Source organism: Mytilus galloprovincialis, chromosome 1 (assembly GCF_965363235.1).
Source record: "Mytilus galloprovincialis chromosome 1, xbMytGall1.hap1.1, whole genome shotgun sequence".
Classification (NCBI taxonomy): domain Eukaryota; kingdom Metazoa; phylum Mollusca; class Bivalvia; order Mytilida; family Mytilidae; genus Mytilus; species Mytilus galloprovincialis.
Genome location: NC_134838.1, coordinates 12,319,330 through 12,335,693, shown reverse-complemented (window position 1 = coordinate 12,335,693; position 16,364 = coordinate 12,319,330). Strand labels below are relative to the sequence as shown.

The window sequence follows — 16,364 nt, the reverse complement described above, 5'->3', positions numbered from 1 at the left end:
TTATATGTATGTGTCATATATGTGTGATGTCCTCCCTCCTCTTCATATTTATCACATATCTGTAGCGTGATATTGTCCCTTTGGTATCTTTCGTCCCTCTTTTATTGACAAACAAATAAATCATAAATTGATTGTTGAGCAAAAGTCAACATTTGGATTTTTGTCGAGAGGTTAATCAAATTAAATCTTGATAAATCATAAACACGGTATCATGAAGCACATGAAAAATAAATGACATAAAAATAATAGATAAATATTTTTTTTGGTTTATTTTTAAAATGTGTGTTCATGCTTTCCAGTTTGTTAATTAAACTATGTAAAATCACTTTTTTAATGATTTGGGGTATTTAATTTATTTTATTTTTTCATCTTTTTTTCCCGTCTTATTTCTTTAGTACTTGAGCAGTGTGCAACTGTAAGAGTACTTTCATTCCACCGGGTAACTGTTTTTCACTAGATAATATTGGAAGTGTGAAAGTGTCGATCTTAATGTCGTTGTTTTGTTTATAATAAGACCAGTTTATTGTTAAATTTAAAAGTAATTGGCTAAAAATGGGTTAAAATTGAATGATTTTCAAGGCACTAATTAAATTATTCTTAGTCAAGCTATAGGGAATATTATTGATGATGAGGAGGAGGATATTTTTATAACTCAAAATAGTTTTTTTCAATGTTCAGGATATCATGAACTTGATATACACCACAAAGCAGATGTGTTCTTACAGAAAGTTTATAATTGTATAGAAACGTCCTTTGATATTATCATAGAAGATATGATTTTATCTCCAAGTCGACCAAAAGGCAAATACATAGAAAAAACATCGGCAATCCAGTATATATAAAATATCAATTAGTGACATTTAAAAGCATATGATTTTTTGGATTTGCATAGAAAAACTATTTGAATCTTATTCGTTGATAAGCATTTTTGGTTTATCCTTTGTTCAAAATGAGTACTAAAACGCTTCAACAGTGTATGATCTAAAGCACTAGTGTAATCAATCCCGGTATAAAATAACTAGTGCAACAATTCTGGTACACTGAAATCACTAGTGTTATCATTCCTGTATAAAAAAAAAACACCAGTGAACATTCCTAGGTTGAAAATTCCATTTTTTTTTATTAATCAACTATGCAAGTTTCAAATACACAAAAAAAAACAAGCCCCATTCTATATATATGCTTTTATATATGATTCTCTTTTTAATTTTTATATATTTTTTCTCATAATTACCCACTGTCGCTCCTTTATTGTATATATGTTATTCATTGTAGCTTATCTTTAATGTGTTGCCATAACCATTTATTGTTAATGTGTTAGTGCTATTAAAGTTATCTTTATCTTATCAGACAAAAAGTCACAATTCATTTTTATGGCCCCGACACTAAGTGGTCGGGGACATATATAGTTTTACCCTTGTGTGACAGTGCAAAAAGCAGCTTCGTTTATTATTTTGGACTTTAATTTAAAATTCTCAATTTTGATATTTAAGACTTTAATTCTCTGTGTTTTATAATTCATTTTATTTTATAATTTCGTTTCTATTTACATTTCATATCCAGGACTTAAAATCAACATGCTTTGATATGCAATTTAATTCTAAGTTTGGACATTGAGTGACATGTTTCAATCTGTTAGCTAATTAGTGACATTTTACCTTATTCATAATGTATGTTCTTAATTGTTATAATCAGATTTTCATTTAATATTTATTCTTCAAGTTCTAAAAATAGTTTTATCTTTGTCAGTGAACAATATTACTCAAATTAATTGTTATTTGTTATGTCTATACTTGTCATTTCAAATGTGTATAAATACTTGTTTATAATTTTTATAAGCAAGATTTGGACTCAGGACTTTACCCTGAACACAGTCCATCTGTAATAAAAGTATTAGTATTCCATGCTGAATTATTGGTTTATTCATCGCTAGTTCCAGAGTCTCAGTAGTTAGTTTTCACCAGAGTTTCAGTATTCAGAGTTCTCATTGCTAATCACAGCAATCGTTCGTTGTGTGATCAGGTGCATCACACAGTTTCAGTAACAAGAGGCCATTCAGTCAGGCTCTTGTTACACATCCTAACAAGTCACCAAGTTTCCCCGGTGACAGATTGGTGGACGACTACGGCGTGCTGACTTCTATGCTCAGCACACGATCCAGAGACCTCAAGCAGCCAAGCGAGTTCCCCAGACAAGTATAGCGTAGACAATATTCAGTGATGGAGTACAGCTTCAGACCACAATGGAGACCATGGAACATCCAGTCAGGTTACAGTCCAGCATGTGGGAGATGCGGTAAATTCCATAAACATTATATTTGTAATTCTGTCAATCAAATGTGCTTTTCATGTAGAAAATTCGGACATTTCTCAAGTAAGTGTTTTTCAAAAGCAACAAAAGACAGACAAAGTACACCAGTTCATGTGAAATCTAGAAAACAAAAAGAACGTGATATAGCTAGAATACACAGCTATATTGAGCGCAAAAACATCATCCGAGCTTTACCGTTCTCAGGTATGAGAAATTCGGCCTTCGTTCAACATTTGGACATTGCAAATGTGTTAAAAACAGAACTAAATAGTGTTAAGTCGAAATTATCAGAGGAAAAACGGAAAAATTCAGAACATCAACAGTACATTCAGGACTTAAAATTTCAAATGAACCATCTAGAGAGTGTTAAATCCGAGAGAGATCAGTTTAAGCAAGAGCTTGCAAACATTAGTAAACATAAAGAAGAAAATGCCTGGCGTATAAACGTACAGGAATATGTGAATCAAATTCAAGAATTAAAGGACCAAATAATTGAAAAAGACAAGACTGTGAAAATGGTGCAAGATCTTTACTTTATGCGTTCAACCGAATTTACGGACGAAATAGAAACATTGAAAAATGAAAAATCAGACCTTCATTCTAAACTTCAATCTCAAGAAAATTCTGTCAAACAGTTGACAGAAGAACTGCAAAGCCTTCGGCATGAAAATTATATGTTGTCTTCCAGTCAACACCAACAGCGACCTAACTACAACAACAGACACTATAACAACCGCAGAGGAGGCCGATATAGATAGTGCTAAGTCCGAGGACGGACTTAATTGGGAGGAGAGGCATATGTGACAGTGCAAAAAGCAGCTTCGTTTATTATTTTGGACTTTAATTTAAAATTCTCAATTTTGATATTTAAGACTTTAATTCTCTGTGTTTTATAATTCATTTTATTTTATAATTTCGTTTCTATTTACATTTCATATCCAGGACTTAAAATCAACATGCTTTGATATGCAATTTAATTCTAAGTTTGGACATTGAGTGACATGTTTCAATCTGTTAGCTAATTAGTGACATTTTACCTTATTCATAATGTATGTTCTTAATTGTTATAATCAGATTTTCATTTAATATTTATTCTTCAAGTTCTAAAAATAGTTTTATCTTTGTCAGTGAACAATATTACTCAAATTAATTGTTATTTGTTATGTCTATACTTGTCATTTCAAATGTGTATAAATACTTGTTTATAATTTTTATAAGCAAGATTTGGACTCAGGACTTTACCCTGAACACAGTCCATCTGTAATAAAAGTATTAGTATTCCATGCTGAATTATTGGTTTATTCATCGCTAGTTCCAGAGTCTCAGTAGTTAGTTTTCACCAGAGTTTCAGTATTCAGAGTTCTCATTGCTAATCACAGCAATCGTTCGTTGTGTGATCAGGTGCATCACACAGTTTCAGTAACAAGAGGCCATTCAGTCAGGCTCTTGTTACACATCCTAACAAGTCACCAAGTTTCCCCGGTGACACTTGTCCGAAATTCCGTAATTCCGTAATTCCTTCATTCCGTCATTCCGCAACAAACCATTATACGCAGTTTTTTTCAAAGCCGCTTCAGATATTGGGCTGATCTATGGAATTTAAGTTCTCCATGATGAGTTACAGATAAGTTTAAGTTTCGTTCCGCTCCGCTAATTTTTGCCAAAATTACGGGCTTTGGACTTTGATAAATAATCTGTTGAAAATCACAGTTATACGGACTTTTTTCTAAACGCTTTCAGATATTGGGATGATTTTTGGGCATGTGAGTTAACCAAGATGAGTTACAGATCAAGTTTAATAAATAAATAATAATAATAATAAATAAGCTTTATTTAGAGTCGGCATGGTATATAAAACATAGACAAACATAAGCTCTAATGAGCTTTTAACCGACGTTTAAGTTTTGTTCTGCTCGGCTAATTTTTGCCGAAATAATTAACGCTTACGGGCTTTGGACTTTGATAAATTGTTGCCGAAAATCACAGTTATACAGACTTTATTTCTAAACGCTTTCAGATATTGGGCTGAATTTTGGTTTGTGAGTTACTCATAATGAGTAACAGATCAAGTTTAAGTTTCGTTCCGCTCGGCTAATTTTTGCTGTAATTTCGGGCTTTGGACTTTGATAAATTTTTGAAAATCACAGTTATACGGACCTTTTTAGCTAGGTTGGTCCCCTCCGTAAAACATTCAGTATGCCTTCGGAATATTGTCAAGAATTTCAATAACGGCCGGGAAACAGACTACTTTTTAGCTCACCTGTCCCGAAGGGACAAGTGAGCTTATGCCATCACTTGGCGTCCGTCGTCGTCCGTCGTCTGTCGTCTGTCGTCCGTCGTCTGTCGTCTGTCGTCCGTCGTCTGTCGTCTGTCGTCCGTCGTCTGTCGTCTGTCGTCCGTCGTCTGTCGTCGTAAACTATTTCAAGAATCTTCTCCTCTGAAACTACTGGGCCAAATACTTTCAAACTTTAACTGAATGTTCCTTAGGGTATCTAATTTATAAATTGTATCCGAAGTTTTGATCAATCAACAAACATGGTCGCCATTGCTAAAAATAGAACATAGGGGTCAAATGCAGTTTTTGGCTTATAACTCAAAAACCAAAGCATTTAGAGCAAATCTGACATGGGGTAATATTGTTTATCAGGTCAAGATCTATCTGCCCTGAAATTTTCAGATGAATCAGACAATCTGTTGTTGGGTTGCTGCCCCTGAATTGGTAATTTTAAGGAAATTTTGCTGTTTTTGGTTATTATCTTGAATATTATTATAGATAGAGATAAACTGTAAACAGGAATAATGTTCAGCAAAGTAAGATTTACAAATAAGTCAACATGACGGAAATGGTCAGTTGACCCCTTTAGGAGTTATTGCCCTTTATAGTCAATTTTTAACCATTTTTCGTAGATCTTAGTAATCTTTTACAAAAATCTTCTCCTCTGAAACTACTGGGCCAAATACTTCCAAACTTTAATTGAATGTTCCTTAGGGTATCTAGTTTGTAAATTGTATCCGAAGTTATGATCTATCAACAAACATGGTCGCCATTGCTAAAAATAGAACATAGGGGTCAAATGCAGTTTTTGGCTTATAACTCAAAAACCAAAGCATTTAGAGCAAATCTGACATGGGGTAATATTGTTTATCAGGTCAAAATCTATCTGCCCTGAAATTTTCAGATGAATCAGACAATCTGTTGTTGGGTTGCTGCCCCTGAATTGGTAATTTTAAGGAAATTTTGCTGTTTTTGGTTATTATCTTGAATATTATTATAGATAGAGATAAACTGTAAACAGGAATAATGTTCAGCAAAGTAAGATTTACAAATAAGTCAACATGACGGAAATGGTCAGTTGACCCCTTTAGGAGTTATTGCCCTTTATAGTCAATTTTTAACCATTTTTCGTAAATCTTAGTAATCTTTTACAAAAATCTTCTCCTCTGAAACTACTGGGCCAAATACTTCCAAACTTTAACTGAATGTTCCTTAGGGTATCTAGTTTGTAAATTGTATCCGAAGTTATGATCTATCAACAAACATGGTCGCCATTGCTAAAAATAGAACATAGGGGTCAAATGCAGTTTTTGGCTTATAACTCAAAAACCAAAGCATTTAGAGCAAATCTGACGTGGGTAATATTGTTTATCAGGTCAAGATCTATCTGCCCTGAAATTTTCAGATGAATCAGACAACTGGGTTGCTGCCCCTGAATTGATAATTTTAAGGAAATTTTGCTGTTTTTGTTTATTATTTTGAATATAATTATAGATAGAAATAAACTGTAAACAGCAATAATGTTCAGCAAAGTAAGATCTTCAATTAAGTCAATTTGACCAAAATTGTCAATTGACCCCTTAAGGAGTTATTGCCCTTTAAAGACTTTTTTCACAATTTGTTCATCATGTTGACTTACTTTAAAAAATCTTCTCCTTTGAAACTGCTGTATCAATTTCAGCCAAACTTAGGCTAAATGAGTTTCAGAGTATCTAGTATAAATTTTATATTTTATTTCCTTGTATGTCAAGAAACATAGCTCCTATGGCTAAAATAGAACATAGGAGAAAATGATTATTTTTTTTAGCTTTTGAAGAAAATAGGACGATCCAAAAAACATTTTAAATAAATTGAAAAGCCAAAATAATCATTGATGAGAGATTTAACCAAAAGAATTAAGGTGAGCGATTCAGGCTCTTGAGAGCCTCTTGTTTCTGAATGCTTTCAAATATTGGGCTGACTTTTGGTATGTGAGCTAACCATGATGAGTTACAGATTAAGTTTAAGTTTCGTTCCGCTCTTCTAATTTTTATCTAAAATTAAGGGTTTACAACTTTGAAAATTGTTGAAAATGACAGTTATACGGACATTTTTCTATATGTCTCCAGATTTTGAGCTATTTTTTTTATATGTGAGACAGGGCCATTCGTGTCGCTTTGACACATCTAGTTCTAATTATTTTCTTTGAAAAAGAAAACGCTTATTTTTACAAAAAAAATATTGCATTTTTCTAGAACTATAAAAACCAACTTTGTAAACAAAATTTATCAAAAAAATATCAAAGATGATCAAATAATTGTTAAAAAAAACAATATGTCAAAGTTGCTTGGCAATTAAATGGCTCAAGTTCATAGTGCCAATAAATATTTTCTTTGCATGATTAAAATTAAATAAATCTTCAATTTTGAAGTTTGATGACACATTTCCTAAACTTTAATATGAAGAAATGTATTTTAAAATTATGAAGTAAATATTTCAAGATATTTCTCTTATATATTTAAACAGTTGTCAACAAATTATTTGCCGTGACTTTTTGTCCTACCAAATTTGTGACTTTATGTCCTGTGACTTTTTGTCCTGTGACTATCTGTCCGTTAACCGTTTAACACTGTTCCAGGATAAAAAAAAAAAAAAAAAAAAAGCTAGTGAATTTATGTTGGTGGATGAAAAGTCACTAGGGATCTCCTCCGGATAAATTACACTGGCGAAATCAAATCATTGTTACACACAAGTGTAAATAAGTTTTTTGCGAACTATCGCAATAGACCTATTGGCTGTTTAATATCAGCGTTATTTATTATAAATGTTATCTTTGATGATTTGTTTCTTCTAGGAAATGTCGGTAGTTCGTTGTGTTATTCTTTTTTTTTAATATCAACTTCGGTTTTAAGCTGTTTTTTTAAATTGTAAGAATCAATCTCACCAGATCTTATCTGCGTCTCTCGTAAACAAACAAGTGTTGAAGTGATTTCTTTTCCTTTCACATTATGTCTCTTTGCAAAACAAATATGGCTGACGATGTATCTGTTTTCGTGAAAGAAGATCTACCAAAGACTGCATTTCCTGTGTTCGAAGACATAAGAAGACAGGGGAAATTGTGTGATGTCACATTAAAGGTTAAACATGTGTATTTTTCTTACATTGTAAAATGCTGATCTCAAATCATGTTTATCAAAATCCTTGTCTTCACTCCCCCTAGTCCAAATAATTGTAACGTCTTGCAAGGCTATTTAAAAAAATAATCCGTGACACCTTCCTAATCCTTGCATGGTGTCCTGTCTAATCTTGTCAGTATTGGATGCACAGCTAGATCTGGCCGGGATGCACAGGTCAGGAATAACCACCAATTGGTGGATTATACCTCAATTGACGTATAATCCACCAATTGACGTATAATGGTATAGACCAATTGGTGTATAATTCTTTGTTTTTCAAAAGAAATTATTCTATCAAAATGGAGCATTGTTTTCTTAAAACCATATTATGGTATGAAAACTTGTCAAACATTCCTAGTTTAGTATAGTGACATAACATATTGCATTTAATCAATAATTGTATTTGCAGTTTCTTCTATTGTTATCTTGTCAATTCTTGATAGGCAAATTTACCTGTAATCATCTGTCAATGGACATCATTACTGTTTGCAGTCATGCGATCATGAGTACAACTCCACAGGTGAATGGAGCTCTTTGTTAGTACTTGACTTTCATTATTAAAAGTCAATCATGGTCAATAGTACAAATGTTTCAACAAAAGAATTGCTGTACACATGCATTCTCAAGAGATGCAGCAGGCTTTGACAAAACTGAAACTTTCAGAGGACTCAATAAGAGTCATAAAATAGGTAGCAAGTTGCAAAATCATGCTCCTATCGCACACTAGCATTTTATTACAAAAAAATTGCATTATACGTCAATTGGTCTATACCAATATACCTCAATTGGTGGATTATACGTCAATTGAGGTATAATCCACCAATTGGTGGTTATTCCTGACCTGATGCAGGCTTAACTCCCCCTACATCCTCCATTAGTGCTTTTTCCTGAAGAAATTTGACGTCACAAATCAATCTTTTTTAAGTCAATATGTCCAAATAATTGTTTTTTAATCCTAAAATGACCACTAGATCAAGTGGGACAGTTCATTTATTAAAACGTTTCAGCCACAGTCGACTTGGTCGTTCTTTTTATGCCCCTGCATACCCCCAGTGGCGTACAATGTAACTTAGCCATTTCTACTTGTACGACCAAACCTCGACAAGGGTCTGAGGGCTTTTCGGTTGGTTTGATGGGGCGAAACCCATGGAAGTTAACGAGTTATTAAGAATGATATAATATTTCTGTCATTAAAAACTCTATAGCAACATATATATATATATATGTATAAACAGTCTAATTCATGAAGAGTTTTGTGGGACCCTGGGTTTCACAAGTAATTGCTGCTTTCAGTGCAAAAGTGTAATGTTGGCTGCATAAAATGATAAAAAGAATCCCATTTAGGCCAATTAAAATTAATTGATAGATTTTCATCCCCGCCCGCCCCTCTGAAATCTTCCCGCCCCGATTTTTTTTATTTTTGAAAAAATTACGATTTCCGGATTTTGTTCATTTGTTACCGGTAACCGTCGATAATTTCGTTTCAATCAAAGCTTCCTGTTTCAAATTTCCATTTTCGTATTTCTTAGAGTATTCTTACTAAATTATTAAGTCGATATATTCTGCTGATCTATGATGACAACATCATTTACCGAGAATAGAGATTGATTACGAGAAAGGCATGAAATATTCGGGTTATGAGTAATACGCTGTGTCCAAGAACGCAAATCGCTGTATGTCACAAATGTTTGTGATTAGAACACCTTGGATTATTTTATTTATACAATAACTTTGTGTCAAGAAATTTGGACTGTGAATGAAACCCAAAAGCGTAAGAATCGTGGAACACATTGGTACAAAAATCATGACTGGAATAAAGGAATTGACACAAACATGAACTTGTTAGATTGGTGACCGTATATTGAGTTCAGAAAGTCGACAAACATACGCATTTTTAATTTATTAATTTATAGCAAGCCCTTAGATTTAGATTTAGCCATGCCTTTCGATTTTTGTAGACAAACAGCAAACATCCTCTATCCCAATACCCACAATAGTCATTAAACAACTTTATGTTCTACATTGTAATTATATTCGCATCTTGCATATTTAAAAGGACCAATCTTATTTTTTCAACGCTGTTTGAGTTTTCATTTTATTCTGTACTTATAATACTTGTGTTGCATACCAGGCATGGGGTAATCGTAATCAGTAATTGTAATCAGCTGTAATCGATTACATTTTGCAGTGTAATCATATGTAATCAGTAATCAGGCCATTTCTGATTACAAGTAATCATAATGTAATCAATTACATTGCCAAAAACAGGTGTAATCATGATTACTTTTAGATTACTTTAAGATTACATTTATATGATTACTTGCTGATTACAAATTTATGAAAATAGTTTTTTGATAGACAAGATGAAAATAAGAAAATGTAAAGCTTGAATGAAAAATCATGAAACTAGTATTCACAATGATGGGACCTTGTTTAATGTGATGAATTGTATCATCTACATAACAAATTTGTATAACCGAGTGTTTTATTTTGTTAACAGTTTATTAAAGGAAATTGCCTCTCAAATATTTCATTGTGAGATTGAGCTCTTAGGAAACAAGAATATGCCTTGAAAGAATTTTTTTTCCTTGATTGAAAACTTCTGATATTAACTCTAATTTCATATAAGTTACAAAATATTTTAGCATAAATAAATTCAAATGCAGAAAACATTTAGTTCCAATCTGACCTTGATGGTCGACATAAATATATGAGCCCACTTAATTCAAAATGGAAGTTAAAACCAGATTTCATTTATTTATTAATTGAATAAATTTTGGTCTATAAATTCGTGTGTAATATGTGCATTCTAATTTTTATTCTTTATTAACTTTGAGCCTTATGGCTCATCAGTATAAACAAGTACATGTACAGTGTATACATATGGCATAATATTACAAACAATATGCATAGTAAATAATAGGTGACGTCAGAAGTATCATCAATACAAAATTTCTTTTATTACAATAAACTGTTTCTTAATTTAAAGAGAAATGTATATACTTTCCTAAGTTACAAAGCTGTTTTGTGTTTTCACCTGACAATAATTCTATTAATTTTTAATTAGATCAAGGATTTGTATAGTAAGATTCTTACTATACAAATCCTTGATTAGATCAGGATTAAAAACTTTTCAAACAAATAATGACAATCAGCCACTTTTAACTTTATTTATTATTGTAATTAAGACAATAAAATTTTAATACCCAAGCTCACCTATTGTTTGTTAAAAAATGGAAGTTGTGATTAACACCTGTAAAACATTAATGGATGTGTCAATTATGTCCCAACAGACAATAAAACTATACTTAATTAATTTTTCCTTATTTGTTCAGGTTTTTTGTTAATTAGGAAGTTGGTTAAAATTTGTAGAAAAAAATAAGTTAATTTTAAACATAGAGAAAGGCACTTGTCTATAGCTATTTTATAAAGTTACACATGTTACACTGTACTTGTCTATAAATTATTTTAAATAAGATAGAAAAATTAAGGCTTTTAAAAATATCACAAAAATTATCTTTTTGTGAAGATAAAAAGTTATAAAAAAGACTTTGATATTGCAATATACAATGTAATCATAAGTAATCTAAAGTAATCATGATTACTTTCAAGAAAAGTAATCTAATGTAATCGATTACTTATGAAATAGGGTGTAATTGTAATGTAATCGATTACATTTTATTGGCAAAGTAATTGTAATTTAATCGATTACATTCTAAAGTAATTGACCCCATCCCTGTTGCATACCAATGCATTTGCTTTATCTTATTAGGACAACAAACAATTGCTTAGAACGCAAAATAAAGTTGGTGTAGGTAGTCCAACTGAAGAGAGCATTAATTTTCTCCATGTTTCTGCTGTTTACTATAAAATAGGTTTCTAAAGCGGCAATTACATGTAGAACAGTGGTGGCCAATCAGAGTTATGTATTTAATGTATTTTGATGTTGGATGTGTACGGGTTGATAGAAATTTAGTCTTAGATGCATGATTTTTAATAGTTGTTAGTGGCTTTGACCTCGCTGTCAGATAACTGCGAGTACTCTCAGATCTGTTCCTATAGTGTCTTTTTGTTATCGGGATCATAAATAAGGCCGTTAGTTTTCTCTTTTGAATTGTTTTACATTGTCTTTTTAAAGCTGACTATGCGGTATGGGCTTTGCTCATTGTTGAAGGCCATACAGTGACCTATAGTTGTTAATGTCAGTGTCATGTTGGTCTGTTGTAGACAGTTGTCTCATTGGCAATCATACCACATCTTCTTTTTTATATTAAGCATTTGAAAAATCATACACAATACCTTATGCATGTATTTACATGATATAAGCTTATTATTACACTTGCATATATGTATAACACGTGACAAGAAGGTTTCATATGAAATAAAAAATGTTAAATAAAATCCTCCCACCCGCCCCATTTTTTTCAAAAATTTGGATGAAAATCTACTAATTAGTTTTAGTTGGCCTAATAATGAGAATAACATACCATAAGCAGGGGCGGGTCCAGCCATTTTAAAAGGGGGGTTCCCAGGTTCCAACTATATGTCCCCATTCAAATGCATTGATCGTTAAAAAAAAAGGGGGGGGGTTTCCAACCCTCAGAACCCCCCTGGATTTGCAATGATAAGGCTTTTAGCTAAACAGCTACATATATGAAAGGCCCAGAAATAACAAATGTAAAGCAATTTAAGAGAGAAAGCTAGCATCCTGAATTATGTACAAAGCTATGAAGGAAAATACAAATATGATATACATTTTTGTACATTAACAAAAGACAACCATTGAATTTGAAATGCAGGCTCCTGACTGGGACAGTGGTGTAACAGAACAACATTAAAACAAACTATAAAAATCAGTTGAAAAGGACTAAACTCATGTTTTGACCATTAAGATTGCCTGGGTGTAATTACTTTGATAAGGCAAAAAACAAATATATATGTGTGTTTCCTATTACATATCAAATCTTTTTTTTTTTTTTATTATTTACCTTTTTTCTTTACATGGAGTCTAAGGGAGGGACAATCTGCTAATTGAAAAATGACAAAAAAACTTTAGGGTACATGAAGGCTATTTTTTAGTTTTAAAAATAGGGAGGGAAGGGTAGTAGGAAATACACATATTTTTTTTTAATTTGGCCCAAAGTGATTATTTATTTATTCTGCTTTCAACAAAAAAACAAAAAAATGCTATTTACTTTGTGGTTTATTGATGTTAATACTTTTATGGTTTAATCACTTTGATATGGTTTTGTAATTTCATTTGACAATAATCAGTTCTGTTATTATTTACAGGTTGGAGACAGAAAATTTACAGCACACAGAATAGTGTTAGCTGCTACTATACCATACTTTCATGCCATGTTCACACATGATATGGTAGAGTCTAAACAAGATGAAATTACCATGCAAGGAATAGACCCAAACGCTTTGGAAGCCCTTGTTAATTTTGCATACAATGGAAAAGTACAGATTGATGTAGATAATGTACAAATACTACTTGTGGCTGCAAGTTTTCTACATCTGCAGGCAGTCAAAGAAGCTTGCTGCGATTTCTTGAAAAGAAGACTTAAACCATATAATGTTTTAGGAGTAAGAACATTTGGGGACCAGTACATGTGTACCAGTTTAGTGGAAGCTACAAATAAATATTTGCAGAAACATTTCAAAGAAATAATGAAGTCTGAAGAATTTTTTAACCTCAGTCTAACTGACGTATTGGAGATCATAACAAGAGATGAGTTGAACATTGATTCTGAAGAACAAGTATTTGAGGCAGTGATAAACTGGGTAAAACAGAACACAGAAGAGAGATGTAAGGCATTACCAGAACTGATGGTTAAAGTAAGACTACCATTACTAACACCTCATTACCTGTCTGACAAGGTAGCCACGGAAGAACTCATTAAAAACTCATTGCAATGTAGAGATCTCCTAGATGAAGCAAAAGACTACCACCTGATGCCAGAGAGGAGAACTCTTCTACAAACATTTAAAACAAGACCAAGATGTTGTTCAGACATTCCTGGCATCATATATGCTGTAGGAGGGTTGACATCCTCTGGATATTCGATGAATTTAGTGGAATGTTACGATCCTATTGTCAATAGATGGACAGTTGTAGAACCAATGACAACGATCAGAAGTAGAGTAGCTGTTTCTGTTCACATAGGTTGTTTGTATGCCATAGGAGGGTATGATGGAGAAGACAGATTAAATACTGTAGAAGTGTATAAACCCAGAAATAAAACATGGAAAACAGTTTGTAAAATGCATTGTAAACGAAGTGCACATGGAGCCACATCTCTTGGTAAACATGTTTATGCTTGTGGTGGCTATGATGGGGTTTCATCACTCAGAACGGTAGAAATATATGACCCAGATGCAGATAGTTGGACTATGGTAGCTAGTATGTTAAAACACAGAAGTGCTGCAGGTGTTGCCTGTCTTGATGGAGAAATATTTGCCTGCGGTGGCCATGATGGATTATCAATTTTTGATTCGGTGGAGTGCTATAATCCTTCAACCAATACTTGGAGGTACATACCTAACATGTTAACAAAACGATGTCGTCTGGGTGTCGCTACATTAAACGGAAAACTGTATGTGGCTGGTGGATATGATGGGTCAATATTTTTGAATAGTGTTGAATGCTATGATCCTCAGAAGAATGAATGGGCATATGTCAAACCACTACAGATAAGAAGAAGTCGTGTTGCTATGGTAGCATCATATGGAAAACTTTTTGCGATTGGTGGATATGACGGTATTGTTCAGTTAACTACAGTGGAATCTTACGAGCCAGACAAGGACGAATGGAAATCTTTACAGCCCATGTGTGCTCATGAAGGTGGAGTAGGTGTAGGAATTCTTCCCATTGACTTAGATTCTTAATCTGTGTAGTCAATGTAGTGATGATGAGGAAAATACTTGAGTTGAATGAAAATGAGAACTGCAATGTAGATATGGCAAAACCCATGTTATGCTACATGTACAGTAACATGTATATATGAAACCCCAAAAATGTATTTGAATGAAAATATAATACAGAAATGTATAAAGAGTTGCAGAAGAAAAGTTTAATTGAAATTACAAATATTGTTTAACTTAACATTGATTGCTGATGACACTTTATAAATTTTTTATCCAAATAATTTTGAAGGTTTCTGATAGCAAAACATGGAATTTTGCCATTTCTTCACAAAAGGTGTAAATAGTGTTTGTATTTTTGTGTTTTTTGTATTTCATATTAATTCACCAGAAGAGTTGCAATATGAATACAAAATAGTTGCAATATGAATACAGAATAGTTGCAATATGAATACAGAATAGTTGCAATATGAATACAGAATAGTTGCAATATGAATACAGAATAGTTGCAATATGAAATTATGAATACTTGTTGCAATTTTTGTTTTCGCTCTAGAGATTGATCTGTGATATTTATTTTTTTTTTGGTAGAACAAGCAAAATATATATCTTTCATATTGTGATAATACATTTATATATATCATGGGTATGTCATATACATTTATCATTTCATTACTCAAATTCTAGTCTTAAATTTTAAACCTTACAAAATTAAAAAAAAGTAAGTTAGCAAAATATATGAATGGTCAAACATTAAATGATTAAATAATTGTCTCAAGGATACAGATTATATTTGTGCTTTTAACATAAAATTGCAGAAGCCCAATGATTAACTGTTCTTAAAAGTCCATGTGGTTAAAGTTACAGTATAAATAAAGTGAGTTTATTTGAATTGAATTTTGCAGATTTGGGCAGGGAAATTTTTTGTATTAGAATTGACTTATTGTATATTTTGTGCATAGTTTCAATTTAATTCACCCTGAAAAACCTGTTACAGTGTTCTCCCAAGCAGCCTTCAAGCCCAGCCAGTCCAGGCTTGTTAAATTACTATCTAGCCTGCATGAATTTTACTACAGGCTAATTAAAATGTTTACAAATTTTCAAAGAAAATGAATGTTGAGCTTGTGGTGCAAAAGTTGATCCTTAGGAAGGCCCAAATATTTTCAAACAACCTGGTTTCCCTGAAATCATAACACTAAATTTACAATACAATCTGTTATAAAATCTGTTTAGATAGAACAAACCATCATCATGGTAATACATATAGCACTACAATACAGAGGTGTTATATATGGTCATAGGGAGAACACTATCTAAGAGCATCTAAGCACAATTCTTTGAAATACAATGTATATAGCCTATGATGGTGATTTTTATGTAATTTGTACATGTATGTTCTATATTTGTTTGAATAAAAGATGGGACCAGCCACTATATGTATAAATATTGGTATTTATTATCAAATGGCCATGACACTGAGCTTGAGGTTTAATATAATAACGAAATTATTGATTGGAAGACTTTTTATCTTAATTTCATGGTTGAGTGACTTCAATGTTAATCTTTCTATGTTCTTTCTTGGTGGACCATCAACAATGGCATACTGTTGCATATTCAGAAAGCAGGTCAGCATTCCATTGAATATTTGTCTTTTTCTAGACTGTTGCCTTATGTGATTTAGCAGTAGAAAATTCAGGCTCTGTGACACTGTAAAGTCGATTATGATAAAGGAATCATATTCACATCATATCAAATAT

General features: G+C 32.3%; 1 protein-coding gene across 1 annotated transcript; it reads left to right on the top strand.

The window, feature by feature from the left end:
• The first annotated feature begins 7,550 nt into the window (after window positions 1-7,550).
• On the top strand, window positions 7,551-16,051 carry LOC143065389 (kelch-like protein 18). Its single transcript, XM_076238936.1, has 2 exons — window positions 7,551-7,701; window positions 13,033-16,051. Exons 1-2 carry the CDS (start codon window positions 7,573-7,575, stop codon window positions 14,629-14,631), a joined length of 1,728 nt encoding a protein of 575 aa, XP_076095051.1. The 5' UTR covers window positions 7,551-7,572; the 3' UTR covers window positions 14,632-16,051.
• The last annotated feature ends 313 nt before the right edge of the window (window positions 16,052-16,364 follow it).